The sequence below is a fragment of the Leptinotarsa decemlineata genome, unplaced genomic scaffold, assembly GCF_025532065.1.
Source record: "Leptinotarsa decemlineata unplaced genomic scaffold, Ldec_3_MD MMD2_tig00026294_RagTag_RagTag, whole genome shotgun sequence".
Classification (NCBI taxonomy): Eukaryota; Metazoa; Arthropoda; class Insecta; order Coleoptera; family Chrysomelidae; genus Leptinotarsa; species Leptinotarsa decemlineata.
This window is the reverse complement of record NW_027412674.1, coordinates 6,746,397-6,770,970: the sequence shown is the minus strand read 5'-3', so window position 1 is coordinate 6,770,970 and position 24,574 is coordinate 6,746,397. Positions and strand designations below refer to the sequence as shown.

The window sequence follows — 24,574 nt, the reverse complement described above, 5'->3', positions numbered from 1 at the left end:
CTCATTTTGTGCTATCGACAAATTATGAACGGACTATACATGAGTCTTTGACCTTCATACCAAAAAGTATTCTGATTACCCTTTTTGGCAGAGAAATACTCTGTTCAGCTCATGAATGGAGCCCCAAATGATAATACCAAACTTTATTGCAGAGTAAAAATTAGCGTAGTAGACAGTCGTCAGAACATCACTGTCAACGTTTTTCTTTTTATATAGATGTCAGTTGCCTCAACTGCAAGTGCGGTTTATATGATCGCAAGTCAACCACAATAATGTGGTTGGGTCAACCGCGAAGTTGTGGTTGCCTCAACTGCAAATATGTGGTCCGTGTACGGCCGGACTTAGAGGCCGTTCATTAATCACGTGAGGCTTGAAAACGGGGGTGTCAGCAAAAATCACGAAATATCACAAGCGGGACACGGGTGTAGTAAGACATCACGTTTATTTATTTTTTCGTTAAGATCACGATTTCTAAACCGAAAAGGGACGTGTTATGTGATTTTGATTCGCCGTTGCCAGGCAACGAACGAAGTCCTCTCGCACCGCGCACCAGTTTTGGAGCCGAATACATGGGTACTTCGTTACCTCGTACGTTTCTCATTGAAACAATGTCTAAACTAGGTGATCTATATGAAAGACCTATTTGTAGAGTATAAAAAAATAAATGCTAAAGAAACATCACGTTTTTGATGTGGTGGAAATTAGACAAAAGTGTTTTTCATTCATTTCATTAAAGTTGCATAAATGTCTGTCGGATATATTTCAATATCCAGCGTGGTATTAGCCGAGGATGTAATTATTTTCCAATAGGTATTTAGTAGAATGTACTACGTAGGCAGTTGGAAGGAATGAATTATGAGGAATTATTTTCCTATACGTATGTACCTATATATCTATCCTCGATACAGTCTTGGGACACATTTGATCTCCGTTTGAGTTATTTCTATATTATTGTTATATTTTAATCTACAGCACATCGTTGATATGATACGACTGGAGAGTTCTAATGTAGAAACAAGATCAAAATCACACTTTTGTTCTTCCCCATCCTATCTTCTAAAATAATCTTGATATAGACACAGAACGCCGAGTCAAAGGTCGCTGGTATCTAATCTAGTTTGAAATAATTCAAATGAAATATGCCTGAGCGATAGCAATAATTTATATATTGAATCTGCTTTCAATGATTTCAATGATTGAATAATTGGTCTGTGACATCTTCGATGATATTGGAAATTACTCTGAAGAAGCTACCTCGGTCTCAAATACGTAAGTCGTAGCATTTCTTAAATAAGTGTTTATGGGCTTCAATTTGCTGGAGCTTCTTACACCAGTTGCTACAGACACTGAAAGTGTCACGAATATTTTAAGAACAACGTATATATATTTGGGTAATTTTCTTCTATATTGCTTTCATGTAGTATTCTGAGCATAGCAGCTGCGGTTGAACCTTCCAACTCTTCTTCTGTGGTTGGAGCGTGAAACTTTATATTTCAGTTGCAAGTTATTCTCCGTTCATATCATTTGTTTGTGTTGTAGGTCTATAGCCTGAATTATTAAATTACCCACGGCTAGTTTTTTAATTTGATCCCCGCACAAGAAACCAAATTTGTCAACAATCATTTTCAATATCTGCTGGTTAGGTCAGTAATGATTGTATCACAGATTTGAAAAAGTAAATTTTCAAAAAGGTCTTCTGCTGTGAGATTTGATGCATCATCTTCAGGTTACCTCTAACATTTTTTTTCCATTTTCTTGTTTCTTTGAACTCTGTCACCATGCCAATATTATTTGACAACAGTTTTGCCTTATCAATTGTTTTCAAAACTGTTTGCTTCCTAGTCGAAGATAACAAACCTAGGGGACCATAAATGTTCTTCGCAGTCTACAATTGTCTACAATTGCATATACCGAAGAAGTTAATAGCAGCAAGTGCATTCTAAAATTGAGTACTTACATAATCAACTTAAAAAGCATTTGTCGTTAGTCCCAAGAAAACAGTGAAATACACAAAAACTACGAGCAACAAAAACAAGCTGTGATTGAACCTGAAGTTTTTTCTGCATTCCTCAGAGACTGGTGTTTGTTGATAAATTATCACTATTAAGAGGATGGGGGTAAGCTTGAGAATCACATTGAGAGGATACGGAGGCGTTCTGGATTAAATAAAAATGGGAGAAAAATGTGGAAGTTGCAAAAATATGCAACTTTCACATGTGACTGATAAGGATAAATTAGTAAAATGTGATAGTTGCCATACTATTCCACATGCTGATGAAAGCTGTACTAATCTGGCAGCATCTGAAGTTAGAGCTGTTATATTGCAAAACATATCACTAATATACTTTTGCAATGAATGGCGTATGGCATTTAAAAAAGTTCCTTGTACTAAGACTTGAAAGAAGAAGTTAAAGCTTTAAAAAATGAAAATAAATTCCTAAAAGAAAACTTTATGAAAATTGAGAGTAGTGAAACCAACTTTGGTATGGAGGAGTTCATGAATGAAACAGAAGAAAGAAAAAAGAGATCACACAACATAATGATTTTAAATATTAATAAATCGAATGCTGTAAATAGGAACGATAGAAAAGAAGGTGGGAAAAAACGGCGAAAGACATTTTGGAGCATACAGACATTGCTCTTAACGAGTTTAAAGTAATTAGAATAGGAAAATATGATGGAAGAAAAACACGTCTCATAAAGGTTATCTTGGAATCTAATGATGCAGCAGTAAATATACTAAGAAACCGTAAAAACATCAATGATAATATTCCTTCTATCAGAATATTTGCAGATCAAACGACTGCTCAGCTAGAGTACTACTAAAAATTAAAATTAAAGCTGAATAAAATCATAGCTGAAGGTGATAATTCTAAAATTATAAAATATCTGAATGGAATGGAACACGATGCAAAAAACTAAATTATACAACATTAATTGACTTCAATGTAGATATTGTTTATTTAAACATAGAAAGTTTGTAAGCTCACAAAACTCAATTGATAGCTGACATTGTTTGTTACCATCCTGTCATTATTTTACTCAGTGAAGCACGAACCAGAAGCGAAATAATCATGAACTTGAAATATCAGGCTATACACCTATAAGACGCGACTCGAACTCAGGACACACAGTAGGTGTAATTATTTATATTAGAAAAGATATTAAATTCACAAACGGTAAAAACTATGTGAAAAATGGAAATAATTGGTGTAAATTAATATATGTAACCAGTGGCAGCACGAAATGGATAATAATAGGAAGTTTATATCATTCAGCTAGTGGAAGTCATGCAGCTTTTCTCCATCAAATGAAGATAATATGTGAAGAAATATTTTGCAGGAATTCTCGAGTGACTATGAGTCCAAGATCACTGATCACTCCATAATAACTGTTAAATGTTTTCAAAATGTGAGATCTACTACAGCAGGGAGGTGCACAAAAATGATGAATGATGAAAACCTGCATACCATATCAGCTATACAACTGATTGTCACTAAATGGAAGGAAAAAATGAGTAATCATCTGTACACTATAGCAGTATCACTGGATCTAAAACGGGCTTTCGAAACAGTAAATAGAGAGATATTATTGAAAAAACTGAATGAATATGGTATAGAGATATTCAATAAGATTAGAGGATACCTTACAAAAAGAAAACAGACAACAAACATTTGTGATGTTATGTCGTTAGCTATTACAGTAAATCATGGAGTTCCTCAGGGTAGTATTTTGGGCCCTCTATTATTTTAAATGTATATTAATGATATGGAAAATATGTTGAATGTGACTACATCCATATATTCACAGATGATACTTTGATATCAGTAAGTGATGGGAATATCGATAGAGCAGTGATCAAAATAAATGATGTGCTGAAAAATATGGATGAATATTTGAAAATGAATAAATTCAAGTTAAATGTAAGTAAAAGTGAGGCAATGATAATTACTACACCTTATAAATATAAACAAATAAATAGTAGTAACATTAACATACAAATAAACAATGAAAAAATTGAAATTGTAAAGGAATTTAAATATCTGGGATTTATGTTGGTTAATCATTTATTATTTAGTAGCCACTTTGAATATATCAAAAAAAGTCTTGAAAAAACTGTATTTCTTTTCTAGAGTGTTCCAAAACTTAAGTCTGAATTTCACAATAACTATGTATAAGACTTTCATTCAACCTCATTTTGAATATTGCCCTACATTATATACGGGTTTGTTCTGAATAAAATATCCCAATTATAAAAGCTACAAAATCGAGCAATGAGAATAGTATTGCGATATAGTAGGTCAACTCCTATATCACTGATGCTGGATACTTTACAGTTATTTACTGTGGAGCGAAGACTGACTTACATAAATATGATCTATATCTATAAAATGATACATGAACTCACTTCAACATACATGGGTAAGTTTATTGTAACAGTAAACCAAATACAGTACTAGAGGCCAGAATCATTTATATCTAAATAGGCAGAGTACCTCTAATAATGTAAAAAAGTTTATTTTTTAAAGGACTCATTCAGTACAATAGTTTACAACAATACGTTAAAGAGTCGAGAAGTATGGCAGAATTCAAACATAATTTGATTTTGTATTATAATTATATTAAGGTTTTTTCAATAAGGGCGGATAGATGTTGAAATGGAATAAAACAAGCTGTGTGTGAGGAATTAACAAAATGATTTTTTTATTTGAAAGGTGCATGTATGCCATTAAGTGTGTAATATGACATCATTCAAATGCACGCCTCGGCTTCTTACGGTGGCACGGATCCGAGTGGTCCAATTTTCAATGATTCTTCCACATAGATCCGGCTGAATTTGAGCAATGGCCTGTGTTATGTTCACCTTTAGGGCATCGGTCGATTGTAGTTTATTTGCATAGACCTGCGACTTCAAGAAACCGCACAGGAAAAAGTTTAGCGGGGTCAAATCGCATGACCTTGGTGGCCAATTCACATCACCCCTGCGAGAGATAACCTTACCCTCAAATCGTTCATGCAAAATGTCAATCGTGGCGTTTGCTGTGTGGCACGTAACGCCGTCCTGCTGGAACCACATGTCGTCCAGGTCCATATGGTTCAATTTGGGCTATAAGAAATTAGTTATCATCGTTCTATAGCGCTCGCTGTTGACGGTGACCGCCTCACTAACTTCGTTTTCAAAAAAGTACGGACCAATTACGCCGACGGCCCAAAATCCACACCAAACGGTAACTTTTTGAAGATGCATTATCACCTAGTGAACCTCGCGTGGGTTGGTGTCGGCCCATATATGGCAATTTTGCTTGTTAACACAGCCATTCATCCAAAAATGCGCTTCGTCACTAAATATGATTTTTCAGACAAAATGGCCAAACGATTCGAAGCCCAGTCAGCGAACAAACGGCGTTTTCCATGGTCATGAACTTTGAGTTCCTGGGTCAGTTGGGTCTTGTACGGGTGTAGGCCTAAGTCCCGACGCAAAATTCGCCAAGTTGAAGTGTGCGAAAGGCCGAGTTCTTGTGCACGGCGAGAAATAGACTGCCTCGGGTTCTCCTGTACACTTTCACGGACCGCGGCGATAATCTCGGCCGATCTTGCGTTCCTTGAACGTACGGGTATTGGCTGATTGTTTACTGGCCACCACGTCTACCGTAAAATGGGCGCAATGCGCGCAACGTTTGCGTTAACGAACACTCATTTTGATAATAAATTTTTATCATTTAAACGTGCTGTTCAATCGTGTAACTTGCCATGATGATTTGGCACAAACAACTGAATAATTTGACAGATGTCACCAAAACAAAATGGCCGCTACGGGGCGCCAAAATCTACCCGCGCCAATTGAAAAACCCTTTATATATATATATATATATATATATATATATATATATATATATATATATATATATATATATATATAGATTAGGTTAGGTTAGGTCCAAAGTGATTGGGTCTATTCGACCCTCAACTGCAACCCAGGGGTTTATTGTGGCACACACCTATTCTCACTCGGCCAAACTAACCCAGTTTCTAAATGAAGCCGATTAGTTTGTATAGTGAGTGGTCTTTCAGGTCAGATGGTAAGACTGCGGCTCTGCCGAACTCTAAAGACCTGATTCGCTCCCCAGCGGGGCAGGCACAAAGTATATGCTCTGTTAATGAGGTAGTCGGATAGTCAAGTTGTAAGATTCTCACCTTGATACCCACGACAACCTTCCCATATGAGGGTTTTTGCACATCAGCTACACCTGACGATGCCTTAGATTCAGCCGTGCAGGGCTTTTTCGCCTCTAGTTTTGGTGAGACTTCACTTGAGCGCAAACATTTGCTAACCTGCTCACGGGGGTTAGTTCCCCCACCTAAGACAGATTCTGCGTACGCCGCAGCTCCGCTCATGAACTAAATTTACAGGGAGGTCAATTGGAGTCATGAACTCGAAATCCATCTCCTCTGTAGACTCGCTCCTGAACTAAATTTACAGTGAGGTCCGTTGGAGTCGTAAACTCGACATCCATCTCCTCTGTAGACTCGCTCTTGAACTAAATTTACAGAGAGGTCCGTTGGAGTCGTAAACTCGACATCCATCTCCTCTGGGGACTCGCTCCTGAACTAAATTTACAGGGAGGTCAGTTGGAGTCGTTAACTCGACATCCATCTCCTCTGTAGACTCGCTCTTGAACTAAATTTACAGAGAGGTCCGTTGGAGTCGTAAACTCGACATCCATCTCCTCTGTAGACTCGCTCCTGAACTAAATTTACAGGGAGGTCAGTTGGAGTCGTTAACTCGACATCTACCTCCCTGAACTAAATTCACAGGGAGGCCCGTTGGAGTCGTAAACTCGACATCCATCAACTCTATAGACTCGCTTCTGAACTGAATTTACAGGGAAGTCAGTTGGAGTCGTTAACTCGACATCCATCTCCTCTGTAGACTCGCTCCTGAACTAAATTTACAGGGAGGTCAGTTGGAGTCGTTAACTCGACATCTACCTCTCTGAACTAAATTTACAGGGAGGCCTAGTGGAGTTGTAAACTCGACATCCATCTCCTCTATAGACTCGCTCTTGAACTAAATTTACAGAGAGGTCCGTTGGAGTCCTAAACTCGACATCCATCTCTCTGTAGACTCGCTCCAGAACTAAATTTACAGGGAGGTCAGTTGGAGTCGTTAACTCGACATCTACCTCCCTGAACTAAATTTACAGGGAGGCCCGTTGGAGTCATAAACTCGACATCCATCTCCTCTATAGACTCGCTCTTGAACTAAATTTACAGAGAGGTCCGTTGGAGTCCTAAACTCGACATCCATCTCTCTGTAGACTCGCTCCAGAACTAAATTTATACAGGGAGGTCAGTTGGAGTCGTTAACTCGACATCCATCTCCTCTATAGACTCGCTCCATTCCAGTCACTTATTCCAGTCCGTAAAAATGTTAAAAACAAGCCTTTAGTGAACTTTGATGACATACTTCTACCACCGTGCACTCGGTCTGATGAAAAAATCTGTAAAAGCTATGCGCAAAGATGTCAGTGGATTTTTATATCTGAAAGAGAAATTCCCCAAACTCAGCGACGCGAAAATTGAAGGGAGAATATGTGTAAGCTAACAAATACGACAACTTATGAAGGATAAGAGCTCTGAAGGAGAACTAAATGACCAGGAAAAAATCGCCTGGAAATGTTTTGTGAGTGTTGTCCAAAATTTCCTAGGAAATCATAAAGCGTAAAACACAAAGACTTAATACAGGAACTAATAATGTCAGATAAAGCTTTGGGGTGTAATGTGTCCTAAAAAATACGTATGTTTTGACTCTCATGTAGATTTGTGTGCTGTGAGTGACGAACAAGGGAAGAGATTCCATCAGGACATTAACTTAATAGAGAAGCGTTATCAATGAAAATGGAGACCAGGAATGCTAGCAGATTATTGTTGGAAACTCAGGAGGGACCTGAGTTTCCAACAATAATCTGCTAACATTCCTGTTCTGCCAATTTTTTTTTTTCATTGATACAATATTGGTCAGTGACACTAGTAGATTCAAAGTTTGATATAAGTTTTCATGTGACAAAAAACAGTTACAATTTTGTTGACCAGTGTTATCAATAGGAAAACGCCCCTAATCGCTTTTGCTTAGACCTTTTTGGAAAGGATTGTGTCTATTAATTCAGTTTTGAATCCGTTGTTTACTGCAATTTACCTAATGATATTGAGTTCTTTATTGAAATTATCTATTGAAAGAAGAACATTGACTAATCTATGAATCATGCTATGCATCATTATAAGATGCTATTTTGTGTTGATACGGATAGGTAGAATCGTAATGAATAGTAATATCATAATAGAAAGGTTTGTGATAAATTGAAAAATCAACCATGTTTGTTGTTTATTCTACTAATTATTGAGTTCACGAAATTGATCAATTTTGAATTGTCTTCTTCTACTTCAATAGTACATTTGATGTTTTCATGAATTTTATTAATATCCCTATGAAATATATCTAATTTTCTCGTAATATCTGTGAAACCAAAACGTCATTCGCATATCTTTGCCATTACAGGAAATGCTTAAACAGAAGATGCTCAAGAATCGACTTCCCTAGGTTATCTATGAGAATTTCCGCAACGCTAACGAATTTCCTCTAATAGAACCTTTTGAAGAGGTTGTTGAATTGTTAAATGTAGTTTGTGATATTACAAAAACACAGACAAAACACCGAAACCTTTATATCTTTTCGCCTGTCAACAAGACATTGCGTTGGCATAAACAGTCGCACGCGACACACGTTTTTGTTTTGTCGAAATCGACACAGTTGCTGTTTTGTTGTGGAAATCCGCCTTAATATTATGAAAAAACAGCGCGCACCAGTTTTCGTTTAGTAATGAATAGTCAATCAAGTAATTGAATAAGGTGATTTATAGACAATCACATGAACATCTCTACAGAATTTCTCCGCAATCACGTCATTTATAAGGTACAGATTTACTGTTTCATAATTGAATAATCTATTTTATCAACTATTGAGTTCTGGTTTCATTTGGATCATTAAAGATTAGCCCGTTTATTTATGCGTTTTGAATGTTTCATTTGGAGTATGTGAGAATATAAAAAAGAAATCACCATCTGAATTTTGAGAGATAAATTATCGACTGATCGCAATCAATTACAAAGTAGATTATTGAAGGTGAAAAAATTCTCTTAGCTTACATATCATTTTACTTTCAATTACAGGTGAGTGATGGAAGGAGATTACACCAGACGGAAAATGAATTCCTGGACTTTATTATTTGCGATATTTTTTTGTAAGTATGATATTTAATTTCAGAAAGACAGTTTCAACTTTCAGTTTTTAGATTTCCGCTGTGGCCAATGTGATATCATTTTAACCGATGACCATGAGCTAAATTTAAAGTTGAATGAAGTTAGTAAATTTTCCATAAACGCAAGGTGAGTTTTTGAACCATATTCCTTATTTTAATCATCGAACTAGATTGCAATAAGAATACTTGAGTCAAACTCATTTTTATTCGTGCAGCAGCAGAAGAATTTTCCATTATATTCACTCTAGAACACTTGTTTAAAAACTTTTTAAAGAAACTGTAAGTTGGACTATTCATATTATGGTCAAAATTTATAGAAAAATTGCGTTCAGAGTTTGCGAGAGAGTTTTCATAGATAAATCCAAATCATTTCGAACGAATTCAGCCGGTGTTAAAAACAAGTTCAATTTGCGAACATTTTTGTCACGGCCGGAGATACCTGTGAAAACTATTTTCCGGATTTTTTGGCAGTGATCTGCAGGTTATTATGCCTGACGTTTCGTCTACTACTGCGGTAAACATTATCAAAGGTGATGATTTCTCTTAATTGGATTACCTGACCTCATTTGTGTACCAGTAAGGACAGATAGCCAGATTTTATTGATGTCCGTTGCATCTTCTTTTCTATTGGAATTATCCCTGTGTTTTTGAATACCTATTGCCTGTCTATATGCAGTGCATTTCTTTAAAGCCCCCCCTGCATGAATACTTTATTTTGAAATGAAATTGACAGATGAAACTCTCAAGATGGCGACTGGGCGCCATCGGGAAAAAGACATTAAACGGAAAGGGGGGTCTTGTGACACATCTTTTTGAAGCTCCTGACAAATGCTTCACAACCCTAGAATATAATGTCAATATCTTCAACTACTACAAAATGGTGGAACTTTAAATAATTGCCTGAATACATTGACTTTTTAACTACATAATATGAGGTAATAAGCTTGAGGTCAGTTCAGAAGATGCTCAAAATGGCTGCCTTGAACTTCTTGACATGAACAGCCTAGCCGATATTTCACGCCAAACATTTTCGAACAAGTAACGTTAATATCTCTAAAAATATTTATTATTCTCTGTCGTATATCCAATTTTGAAGCAGGTTCAGTTTCGTATACCTTCTGCTTCAAATAGACTCATAAAAAAGTATAAAGGTGTCAAATCTGGCGAGCAGACTGGCCATTCTGTAGGACCTCGACGGCCAATCCAACGATCGGAAAAAGGTGTATCCAAATGGTTTCTTACTTGTCTGGAGTAATGTGGTGGTGCTCCATCTTGTTGGAATACAATATCCATATCGAATTCATTAGGATTCGCCTCGACAATTTCAATGATGAGAGGGTCAACAGTAGTTTCCAGCATATTCAAATACAGTTCCCTTGTTGAATTTTGATCAATGAATAAAGGTCCTACAATATGGTTTCCCAATATTCCTGCCCAAACGTTAATTTTTTCTGGATATTGGGTATGTGTTTCTCGGAAAACGTGAGGGTTTGTGTCACTACAATAACGGCAATTTGTCTGTGAACATTCGTTTGAAAAAAATGGACATTCGCCACTAAAACAAATATTGCGAAGATAGGAAGGATGCCTTGCAATGGTTTCCGTTATGATTTCGCAGAATTCTGCCCTTCGATCAGGGTCATCTTCAGTTAATTGGTGTACCATTTTAATTTTGTATGGATGCTACCTATTCCTCTTCAAAAGTCTCCACACAGTGGAGACACCTCACAAACATTCGCGACGGAATAAATAGACTGTTCAGGATTTACTACCATCTCACCAAATATTTGCACTTGCAGTTTTTCCGGAATGGACGGATGACCTGGGGGCTTTTTGTTATGTACACTATCGGTAGTTATGAATTTGGATACAAGTTCCTTCAAATATTCTCTACAGATAGGACGATTTGGAAAACGTTCATTGAAAATCATTTCGTGCGACGCGTGAAAGTTACGCGTCACACCGTAAATAAAAATCGCTTCAATTTTTTCTTCCAATGGACGAGAATTGACCATTTTGGAGATTGTTGATGTGGTACCTTTCTACTAGTAAAACCGAAAACTAAATGAGAATATTCTAACTGAACAATGATGTTTATTGTTGTACATTTTTATTGTTTTTATAAACAAAAAATAACTTAACAAACCTTATCGGGTTGTTGGAATTGCGATATGGCAGATAAAATGGAATGTTTCTCGAAATATCGATGTTAATGTGTTTGTCTTCAGGAAACTATTAAATGTTCTGCCATTTTGTAGTATATGAAGATATTGACTTCATATTCTCGGGTTGTGAAGTATTCGTCGGGAGCTTTAAAATGATGTGTCACAAGACACCCCTTTCTATTCAATATTTTTTTCCCAGATGACGCTCAGTCGCCATCTTGAAAGTTTTATCTGTCAATTTCACTTCAAAATGAAGTATTCATGCATTAATTTCATTATCCCAAATTTCAATTTTTTGAGTTAACCCGTTCAAAAAATAAAATGGGGGGGCATTAAAGAAGTGCACTGTCTTTATTATCCCAAGAAACATTAAATGTGTATGAATACGGATTAACTAAATTGAATTAAGATACAAATTTAACAAAATAATGAAATATTGGAGAGAAAACACGAGTAATTGATGTGAGCAGTAAATAATAAATTTGTCAATTGGTATCAAAAACCAAAATAATAAAAAATATAAATAATTGAATACAAAAATACGAGTGGAATAATCAATATCAGCGAACAGTAAAATGTGAAATTTTCATAAATAATATCAAATATTCAGATGATTCTGGCTATATGAAAATCATATAATCCTATATGTTTACTTCAATTCAATGAATGAATGAAACAACAAACTTTCTATTTGTATAGTGTGTTCAAAACTAATACATTTTTTTGGTTATACAAATTCGCTGTTGTTCCCGAGTACGATTATTATATTTATGCAATTAATAGTTTTATTATGTAAAGATTTCAAAGGTTTTATTGTGGATTCATTGGCTGATACCCAAATAGTAGTTAGATAATGCTGTTGTGAGTATATACGACTGAAATGAATATTTTTCAAAAATTTAAGAGATTTCAAATAGAATACCAATGAGGGGTGCTACTTTTTTTCGAATAATTTTAATATGTTTTGTCCACGATGAATTTTCATCAATAAATAATCCTAGGAATTTAATAGAATTGGTATAGCTAATTGAATTGTTATAAATTCGTGAAATTCGTCAACAAGTTGATGTATAGTAAAAAAAGGAATGGGCCAAGAATAGGGCCTTGCGGTACCCCAAAATTCATTTTTCTCATGAAACTTCTTCGATTTTCGATATAAACATTTTGTTGTCTATCACTCATACAATGTATAAACTTATTGAGGATATTCCCTCTAATGTTTAGTTCTGAGATCAATATATCATGATGTAGAGTATCAAATGCTCAGAGAGTAATTTTGAGTTTTATTGAGTATTACTGTATCTTTCAATGCGATAATGTGAGTTCCTTTTTAGTTGAGAGCATTTCGGCTACAGCTGATTTGTTGGTTGCACTTTTGCACTTTGAACATTCATCAATCTTCATATTGACCAATCAACTGAAATCTCTCCATTATGCCATTATGATTGCCTTCAACAAGATGGTTAAGATATACGATTTCAGAGCTGATCTATTTCCTTAGCTACACATTTGTGTTCTCTTTCTCTCTCTCTAGGTTTTTGGACGTTGCTTCCTTTCGGCACATTTGCCCATCCTCCTCCTATCAGAATTGATAGGAGCTTCGTCGAGGGATGCAGTAGTCTTGCTCGCAGCAATGCTGCCACCCCTTTTTTATTTAAACTTTTTATTGTATATAAAAAAACACTTAATCATTTTTGGAGATTTTGAGACTTTTACACATAATTGACACATTTATTTGGTAAAATCCTGTCCACCACGGCCTCCAACTGGCGTGAATGGGAGTGCTGTTTCTTTTCAACACTTATAGACTGTTCACAAAAATGTTCAATTTATATATCATAGAACGTGCTATGACGACAGACATTCACGACACAAACTGAGTTTCATCTCCAACAATTGCGTCCGCGTTCTTTCTTTGTGGACGGTCGCTGCCGGCACGTCCGTCCACCGCCACATCACAAAGGAAACTGTAAACTGTAACACATTTGTGTTGCTCACCTACCTAAGGCGCGGTTCCCACTGGAGCGATACGATAAGCGATGCAACAGGTGATTCGATTCTGATTTCACACCGATTTTTCATAATCGTGCATACATAATGAAAACAACTAATCTAGTGCACACTGAAGCGATCGCGATACCATACACCGATAATTATTGGAGTCGCGTCGATGAAGGGGGCACTGCTGCCGCGCAATATCGTTCAATACGTTCATTTCGGGTCAGCAAGAAGACGTGCAATCTTCCATTTACTTCGTGAAATCGGTGGAGCAGAACCCGTGCTTCCCCAGTTCCCTTGACACCAATCTCAATAAAATATGGTAACTATTTGAGCTCACTCTATGAAACTTTATTACCTCTTTCTGATATTTTTTTATGATGATCGAATGAAAGTCCACGGCTAATAGAGAATTTTAAAGAAAGGTAACAAGTTGCTAACGACAGTCAATATATTGGGAGAGCAGTGGTCGTGGGTTTTTTATTTTGTGAAACAACCTTTTTTTGGATGGGGCGCCACTTGATTTGATTTTGCTAAAATCAAGAAATAAAAATATGCATAGTCAGAAAATTATTTAATAGTTGCTGCAGACTAAAGCAAAATATGGTAAACAAAAAAGCGGTTATTGTTTTCATTACAAAAAGGATGTGATCCAGTAACACAACAAATGAAATAATACGACGCTGCTGCAGCAGGATCTTACAAGACAACGTTATAAAGTAAATTCATATGACTTTCATTACGTCTACACAAAAATATTATTGAAACGTTGGAAATAATTTTTGAAACGTTACATGCATGTAGGCACATATAATTCAAAAAGGAAACACCAGGTATATAGTTGGTTTCCAAAAATAGGTTGTCTGTGTAGTGGAAATCAACTCCGATATAAAAAATTGAAAATTTCTCACCAAATGAGTCCCTTCTTTTCTGGATGTTATCAGCAACAGGCTGTCTGAGAGGTCGAGTAGATTCTGGATGTAGTCTGGAGGGTTAGAAAACGAAACAGTTCAGTTGTCAGGCGATACTATAAATATCCTGGATTCGAAAGATATATGTCGAACTGGAGCAATTCGACTTTTCTTTTTTTTTTCAAAACTGGTCGACAGCAAAAGACGGTATTTGGGGATCCAAAAGGTTCCAAATCAGAACAAAAACGTTCGAGATGGTTGGACAACCCACGCTTCTTGGAAAATACCAAAGGCTGTACTTGTCCGTAGCTTAATGGAAACCGGCAGATCTACAGAAAGTGATTTCGGTTGTGATAGTGGTTCCAGAAATCAAAATGGTTAAAAAACTCACCTCCTCTAAGGGAAAGGCTTCCACCAAAATAATGCCCAACACAAAAATGGTAACTGACGTGACACACTCTACTTTCGTTTCTCAACCGTCACCCAAATTCCTTTCAGGTTGACCTCCGACCAGAAGTATTAACACAAACTCGTCCTTTGCACCGTGACGTACACGTTGACGAAATTTGGTGTACTCCAATGGCAATACTTCTCCTTTGTATGAAGTATTCATTGAGCATTCCTTCTTTTTGAGAATTTTATTTCATTAATAATAATTCGTTTCTTTTTCTCTTCCCCAGACTACATCAAGTATGCAATGAAATACAGAGTTATCAAGAAAGTAAAATAGCTGATGTTTACTAGATTGGAACTCTGAAATTGTATACATGTATTTTATGATTTCCACAATTAAATGATACATTTCGTAACAAATGCTTTGGATTGTTGATAAAAGTCAACTTTTCACGTTACAACTTTCTAATTTTCTGTTCTTGTTGAGAGACCTCACGGAAAACCACTGCCAAACTGTGTTTAATATCAAAAATTTCATATATGGATTCACCCAGAATTTTGTAGATTTCCGTTTCCTCTTATTTGCAAATACCGTTAAGTAAAAACAACGACTAATGAAAACAATTGCTCCGTTGTTTATTCTATAGGCCATCGTATCGCTCCAGTGTACACTGGAGTGTTACGAGGATAAAATTTGCATCGGGCGATGAAAGATTTCTCATGCTTATCGTATCGCTGCAGTGGGAACGAACCCTAACGGAGGTAGTCGCAGGTTGACGGCCGATCAGGATCAAGAAAATGGTTTTCCTTTTCAATAATGCTAGGTTTGTTGCCAACTACAGTAGCGATATTCATACTGAGACATTCATTGACTCATTATTTGCTTTTTCGCACCGATTTAGGGTCTAATTTGTACTTGTTACGTACTGCTCCGAGTCACTTGATATAATAATAATAAAATTAAAGTCACGGCCTCCCTGTTATCAGGAGGCCGTGAGTCTGAAGAGTCTATACATGGCAAAAAATATGGTCCGCGACCATGAAATGGCAGTACGGCTGCAGAGAAATGACGCTCAAATGGTTTGAATCCTACCTTTCAGGAAGGAATGGTAAGAACAACAGGCTTTCGAAAAAAAAAGGGGAAATTTTGTGTGGTCTTCCTCAAGGATCAGTTTTAGGGCCCATCTCATTCTTATTATATGTCAATGACATTGCAAATTTGAGCATTTCTGGAAATTTCACTCTTTTCGCTGATGACACGACGATATTGTGGAACACCGAAAACTCAAATGATTTACACAATGCAATATCTACTGATACGAAAAAATCAAGGAATGGTGTGATGCTAATTTGCTATGTTTCAATGTAACTGAAACAAACATTTCATCATTCAAATATGCTCTTGATGACCTGCCATCTGGTGATAACTTAGTGATCAAGAACGAGACCCAATCTAAATTTCTAGGTATTCACATTGATAATAAGCTCAAATTTATTGAACATATCAAACAACTTGAAAGTAAAACTTGTTCTGGATGTTATGCAGTGAGAGTAACTTCAATAAATTTGGGAATCAAACCTGACAGAACGGTGTATTACGCCTTCGTTGAATCTCACCTACGTTATGGAATACCGTTTTGAGGAGTATGCAATTCATCAGCACTTCTGTCTGTATTAGCACTACAGAAACGCGCTATCAGGTATATGTGTAAGATTAAACCTCGTGATTCGTACAGACACAAATTCGTTGAGCAAAAGATTTTAACGGTGATTGCTTTGTTTATTTTGGAATTGGTTTGCCTCATTTACAAAATGAATAAAAACATTTTTGGCTAATAGACCCTATTATGATTTGCAAGATTTCTATAATGATAAACTCACGTGACAAAATGTGCATATTTGAATTTAGGTTTTATAAGATTTTTGTTTATATTCTTGTTTGGATATAAATGTTTGATTGTCTGGTGCAATGAGTGTGTTTATTTATGTAATATTATAAATACGTATATACAGGCTGATTCACGGTGGATGGCACATTAGACGTTTCTGGTGAACCAGACAACGGATCACTTTGAAAATTTAATGGGAGGCATATTCGGACATTCTCTAGCCAACTAAAATATTTTCGACAATGCGGTGTTGCCGCTTCTATTAGGAAGCAGTAGCAACTTTGATTTTTCAAATGGAACACTCTGTATATAATATTATTTTTGGAATCTCCAACAATTGCCCGACAACTTTTCTTGATATTTCCCTATACCTATCTGTTACCGTTTTCGACATAAAAATTTATTTCAATTTTTTTCTTCGAAAATCATGACTTCTAAAAATGCCGATATCTTTTAGTTAAGGAGTACTATGATATCGAAATTTGGTTTGGAGTTAGGTGATACTTGGACACTTCCCACACGTCAGCCTAATCTCCGTTACTTCAATACAGGGTGGTAAAAAATACACATATTTCGTTTGCTTGAAAAAGTTGCTGAAATTTGATTATTTTAAATGGAACACCCTGTATATTATTGAAAATTCGGAAAGCTGCTGAAATTTGCTTTCTTTCTATGTATATCATACCTATACCTAACTAGTCAAGTTTCGGACTTATGAACATTTATTTGTGAAAATGTCCCTTCAGAATGATATTTCCATTCGGTATTTGGTAAGCAGGCCATGATTACTATTTGACAGTAACGTTGTGACATTCTCCTAATAATATCGACATTTTCGTCACTTCAGAAGTTGCAAATACCTTCAAAACGATGGAACAAAACTATTCAAACGAAGTTCTTATGCATTTGTTTATTATTTTTGGACAGTGTGACAAAATTATCAGCAGAACATGTAGAAAGTTCAATGAAATGTATCCGAATCTACCGCCAATGAACCTCAAGAAATTTATACGAATTCAGAACAATTTCAATGCATTTGGATCAACTTTGAAAGCACCAAGAAACTTGCCTCGACCCGTAACTTTCGAAGACAACCAGATTAATGTCTTAGCATATTTTCACGCATTTCCCGAGTCATCGATAAGAAGTGCTGAAGAAGATTTGGGTATAAAATATTCATCGGTTCAAAGAATCTTGCGAAGACATAAAATGCATGATTATAAATTCACCAAAATTCAAGCAATGAAGCCTTAAGATCCTCAACAGAGAGTAGAATTTTGTGAAATGTTGTTGACACGCATTCAAGAAGATCCACTTTTTTTAAATAAAATTATTTGGACTGATGAATCGAAATTTTCGAGAGAAGGGATTTTCAATAGAAAAAATCGTCATTATTGGTCCAGTGAAAATCCTCACGTCACAAAAGAAGCCGGATTTCAAGAAAAATTTAGTTTTAATGTCTTCTGCATGCTGATGGACAACAAATTGAGGTACGTGATATACGAGGAGTCATTAACATCCAGAAGCTACCTGAATATTTTGGAGAATACTATAGACAGTTTCGTGGATAATCTGCCACTCGAAGATTATCGAAACTGTTGGTACCAACTAGATGGAGCTCCTGCACATTGCACAAGAGAAGTGAGCGCAGAACTGGATAGACTATTTGACGATCGGTGGATGAGGCGCTTGGGACCATGGAATTGGCCAGCGAGATCACCCGATCTTAATCCATTAGATTTTTATTTGTGGGGAATGTTTAAAGAAAAAGTTTACAAAATACCCGTGCGTTCGAGAGGAATTGTTAGAAAGGATTGCCCAAACATTTGAAGATTTGGATCCCAATGAAATCAGATCTGCCACCACGAAAGCAGTCAACACCCGCATTTTAAAGTGCTTGGAAGTGAACGGCCAGCGATTCGAACATATTTTGAAATATTCCACATGATTGTTTTACTTTTTTATAATTATTCATATCAATATTTCCAATTTCAAGTTTCTTGGTGCTTTTTTAAAGTTTATCCAAACATATTGAAATTGTTCTGAATTCGTATAAATTTCTTGAGGTTCATTGGCGGTAGATTCGGATACATTTCATTGAACTTTCTACATGTTCTGCTGATAATTTTGTCACACTGTCCAAAAATAATAAACAAATTCATAAGAACTTCGTTTGAATAGTTTTGTTCCATCGTTTTGAAGGTATTTGCAACTTCTGAAGTGACGAAAATGTCGATATTATTAGGAGAATGTCACAACGCTACTGTCAAATAGTAATCATGGCCTGCTTACCATATACCGAATGGAAATACCATTCTAAAGGGACATTTTCACAAATAAATGTTCATAAGTCCGAAACTTGACTAGTTAGGTATAGGTATGATATACATAGAAAGAAAGCAAATTTCAGCAGCTTTCCGAATTTTCAATAATATACAGGGTGTTCCATTTAAAATAATCAAATTTCAGCAACTTTTTCAAGCAAACGAAAAAACTGTATTTTTTTACCACCCTGTATTGAAGTAACGGAGATTAGGCTGACGTGTGGGAAGTGTCCAAGTATCACCTAACTCCAAACCAAATTTCGATATCATAGTACTTCTCAACTAAAAGATATCGGCATTTTTAGAAGTCATGATTTTCGAAGAAAAAAATTGAAATTAATTTTTATTTCGAAAACGGTAACAGATAGGTATAGGAAAATATCGAGAAAAGTTGTCGGGCAATTGTTGGAGATTCCAAAAATAATATTATATACAGAGTGTTCCATTTGAAAAATCAAAGTTGCTACTGCTTTCTAATAGAAGCGGCAACACCGCATTGTCGAAAATATTTTAGTTGGCTAGAGAATGTCCGAATATGCCCTCCATTAAATTTTCAAAGTGATCCGTTGTCTGGTTCACCAGAAACGTCTAATGTACCATCCACCGTGAATCAGCCTGTATGTTTATATGTCTATTATATAACTGATGATAATATTTTCAAACAAATCTGTACACAACCAAGTTGATACAAAATTTCAGCGTTGAACTATAATGTATGTTCTAACTTCACTTTTTGTAGGTGTTTTTATATTAACATTTCATATTTCTATATTTCCATTTGTATTTATTTTTCACAAGCTTTGTCTACAAGATTTATTCCTAATGACAATAAAGTATATTATTATTTCTATTTCGGGCAGCTGGTTAACACGGTTCAGGTTTCGACACAGATCGAGGTGATCACAACTATGTCACCGACTTGGAACCCATTCTGCAAAGGGCTCATATAAAAGCCGCAGATATCACGGCTGCGATATCAATTCTGCGATAACACAAGGATAAGCCAATACATGGGGCTTTCTTCAACAACATTGAAGACCTTGGTTTATCAAAGCGCCTGACCTTCGCTTTCTTCACATCGAGTGTGCTGTAGTCTGTTCAATACCTTGGTCTACCGTAGTCGCGTGATGAATATAGAGATTTCTGATACAAGGTGCAGAGCATGCTGCCAGATGTATGAGACCCTAATGCACGTGCTGTCAGCATTTCCAGCATATGAGGTCTCGGCCTATATCTGTCGACATAACGCAGCCCTATTACCTCCCACCCACAGCAGTTTTACAGTATTAACGACACACCGGTGTGGGGAACGAGAAGTGCCGAATTTATTAGAACTATTCGTTCTCAACCCTCAGGCTCTTACTAATAAGCCTGATCCTTCTAGGCCACCAGAACAATACGATATTTGTCGTGGAGTTTTCAGCTCCTGGCGAGACGAATATCGTACGAAAAGAAGGAAAAACTGATAGAATATCGAGATTTTCTCTTCGAACTCCGCAGACTATCCAGACTACTCTGTCAAGGTGGTTGTTTTGATTATTGGAATGATGCCGGTTTGCCACACTAAGGCAGAAATCTTAGCAGGGAAAATGCAAAAGTCTGTCATTTTTGACTCACTGAGCTTTCTCAGGGCACAAGACTCTCGGAACCAATGATCACTTTCCCCACGGTGTAGGAAGTGGTCATTGTTTGATAATGCTGACGCGACCTGCTGAATGAATCGGGACTCCGAGGGATAGGGCCTGACCAGCGCAAATTTAGGCTAAAAATAATAATAATAATAATCACCTACCCCACTGTGTGGGAAGTGGTCGTTAGTTGATAATGCTGGTGCGCCCTCCTGAATGTATCGGAGCTTTGTGGGATAGGGCCCAACCAGTGCAAACTCAGGTTAAAAATAATAATGATGAATGATTTACACGAGATACTAACCTGAAAAATGACAGAATTCAATTTCTGCACAGGATAAATTAAGAGAGAAGTTGCTCTTCATGTTCTCTGTTGTTTTGTTCCCTATTTCCATTTGTTGAATGCTTTCTTTCTCTTTTATATTACAGCTAGCTTTTCCAAGCTAACTGCACATATTTTCATCTTCCGCAGTACTCGAAATAATTACATGTCAGCTGATTTGAGAGTAAAGTAACGAATTGTATTGTTTGATAACACAACAACAAAAAAATATTTTTTGAATGTTTCCTACACTAAATTAGTCAATTTCTACTAAGTTTGGGGTGATAAAAACGAAAATAACAATGAAAAATTTTTATCAGCTCTAGTTTTTGAGATACACAGTACTTAATCTTAAAGAGTAGTTATACTATACGTGAAACTTCATTAAGTCCATCCGATTCATTGTAAGATTGCTGTCGTTTAGCTTGTCTTTTATAAAACACTTCTGGAGCATCCCTACACACAGACCAGCAGTAGTCTGCAAGCATTGCTTCATTCCAACGGCCCTGATGTCTCTGTTCCATTAAGGCAATGTCTTGATGGAATCTTTCTCCATGTTCGTCACTCACAGCTCCACAGTTTTGTGGGAAGAAATTAAGATGAGAGTGAAGAAAATTAATTTTTAAGGGCATGTTGCATCCAAGTTGGTGGTAAGCTTGAAGAAGCTCTTTAACCAATGCTGTGAAGTTATCATCTCTTTTGTTACCTAAAAACCCATGTACAACCCCCTTAAAGGCTTCCCAGACTCTTTTTTCATTTCCTGTTAAAATCATGTCAAAAGCAGGATCATTTACGATTTCACGGATTTGAGGCCCAATAAAGATGCCTTCCTTGACTTTAGCATCACTCAACCTGGGAAACTTTGCTCTCAAGTACTTAAAAGCTTGTCCTTCCTGGTCCATGGCCTTCACAAAGTTTTTCATTAGTCCCAACTTAATATGTAATGGGGGAAGGAGAACATCCTTAGGATCTACAAGAGGCTCGTGAACTACATTTTTCTCATTAGGGTTTAGGTCTCGTGTAGGCCAGTTCATTTTTTTATAGTGAGGTTTTCTATCCCGACTGTCCCACAGACACAAAAAACAACAGTACTTGGTGAACCCTAATTGCATTCCTAGGAGTATAGCAATGACTTTCAGATCACCACAGATGTGCCACTTGTGTTGTTCATATTTGATTGATTGGAGAAGTGTTTTCATATTCATATACGTTTCCTCCATGTGAACTGCATGACCTATAGGAATAGAGGGTAGCTGATTTCAATTATGCAGAAGTACAGCTTTTAAGCTTAGTTTTGAAGAGTCTATAAACAGTCTCCATTCAGATGGAGTGTGATCCAAATCCAAGCAGTCCATCAAACCATTAACATCAGAACAAACTACGAGGTTTTCTTTCTTCTCAAAAAAAGGAAGCAAATCTTTTTGACGCTGTCTGTACTGAGATATTTTCACATCATGTTTTAGAAGATTCCACTGTTGTAGTCTTGACCCTAACAGCTCAGCCTTTTCCTTAGACAAGCGAAGATCTCTTATAAGGTCACTCAACTCTGCTTGACTAATTCTGTGCGGATCACTAGACCTATCGCTTACCTCAAAATCAGGGTCATATGATGTAGAAGGATGGGTTGCTCCTTCTAAACAGTCTTCATCACCTTCCTCTAAAATTTCATAGTTTTGGGGTGGAGAAGGGACTGGCAAATTGTCTGAGTGTGGTACAGGCCGAAGAGCAGATGGGAGATTAGGGTATTTAACCGTTCCTCTTTTCTTCATAGATAAACCTTGCCTAATGGAAGGAGTTAAGCAGAAATAACAGTCGTCTGTATGATTGGTAGGCTCACGCCAAACCATAGGTACTGCAAAAGCCATTGCCCGGTTTTTATTTTTCAGCCACTCTCGCAATATGACGGAACAAGAATTACAACATATATGAGGAGCCCATGATTTATCTTGGTCCCCAACTTTCACACCAAAATAATGTTCATAGGCTGTCTTAACGATAGGTGTCATTTTACGTTTCTGAGCCTTAAATGTTATTTCACCACATATATAGCAAAAGCTATCGACAGAATTCACACACTTTCGAGGCATTTCAGATCAGCACTTAAATTAATTTAAAAATCAACTTCACACGATAATTTCAATAGCAACCACGTGCGTACAATTGACAAACTCACATAGGTTATGTTTACTACTTAAGAACAGCTGATGAGAGGGGTGTTATGTAAACAAACATGTGTACCAACTGTTGGTGATGAAATATTTCATTTGTTGAAAACTCAATATACATATATATAATATAATGATACTATATCTTGAAAACAAGAGCTAATATATAATTTTTATGATCACTTTCGGTTTTAACACGTGGAAATACGTTAAAATCATCTAATTTCAACCCCGAAACAAAAACTTTGTTGTGTTGTGTAATCAGATGTAATGAGGTAATGATCATTATTATAGTTGTAGAATTGTGTATAATTGTTCTGAAAAGGTGAGCATGAATTTATAATGTTTCCCAAACAAAAAATCATAAAATAGTCAGGCAAACGCCCCTGAACGGAGCTTTGTGGACTACATATTTGAGAAATGAAAATAATGAAAATGAAGGAAATATAGTTTTCAAATGTTTAAATTTCGATATATACTCCTGTAAATATTTATCATTTATTGTCTTCGCTGTATAGTATACTGAAACACTTTCTTTAAGGAGTATCCGATATCACAAGGGCAATGCAAAAACATGTTACTTTAGCATTATCTTTGAAACCACTCTAGTTCATATTTGAATATTAATGTGTTATGACGATAACAGTCACATCAAAATGCACAATAACAAATAACTCATATTATTTACCTTTTACCATTTCAATACTGCAGTTAGTCATGTTTCGAACTTTTTCTCGAAACGTTTTCAATGTTATTATTTTCCAGAAACTATTTATCTTCTTCATAATTTCTTCAGTAATGGCAATAAATCTGATTTTGAAATATTAAGGTATTGATAATGTTCAAAAAAATAAGGTGAATGTTTCGCTAGCTACGTACATTCAATTGGCGATTTTTTTATTTTATTTTATTGGTACACTCGCCTCGAATATACAGTGCATTTCCTTAATGTCCCCCCTTTTTATTTTTTGAACGCGTCAAATCAAAAAATTGATATTTCGGATAATGAAATTAATGCATAAATACTTTATTTTGAAGTGAAATTGACAGATGAAACTTTCGAAATGGCAACTGACAAATGCTTAACAACCCTAGAATATGATGTCAATATCTTCAACTACTACAAAATGGCGGAACTTTTAATAATTGCCTGAATATATTGACATTTAACTACATACTATGAGGTAATAAGCTTCAGGTAAGTTCAGAAGATGCTCGAAATGGTTGCCTTGAACTTCTTGACATATGACAGCCTATCCGATATTTCAATCAGAACATTTTCGAACACAGCAACGTCAATATCTCTACAAATATTTATTATTCTCTGCCGTATATCCAATATTGAAGCAGGGTTCGGTTTCGTACACCTTTTGCTTCAAATAGCATGAATAAATAAAAAAGTCCAAAGGTGTCAAATCTGGCGAGCGGGCTGGCCATTCTGTAGGACCTCGACGGCCAATCC

At 36.2% G+C, this 24,574-nt stretch overlaps 1 protein-coding gene across 3 annotated transcripts in view; it reads left to right on the top strand.

The window, feature by feature from the left end:
- Positions 1 to 24,574, top strand: part of LOC111510698 (cystinosin) — a 69,320-nt gene that overhangs the window by 12,782 nt on the left and 31,964 nt on the right. For 2 of the 3 annotated variants that reach the window (XM_074180249.1, XM_074180247.1), the window contains exons 1-3: positions 1,125 to 1,269; positions 9,229 to 9,299; positions 9,351 to 9,444. In XM_074180249.1, the coding sequence (XP_074036350.1) occupies positions 9,236 to 9,299; positions 9,351 to 9,444 (158 nt within the window). In that variant the 5' untranslated portion in view covers positions 1,125 to 1,269; positions 9,229 to 9,235. Of the gene's footprint in view, positions 1 to 1,124; positions 1,270 to 9,228; positions 9,300 to 9,350; positions 9,445 to 24,574 lie in introns of those variants that run through there. The other variant, XM_074180248.1, reaches the window with a different exon arrangement.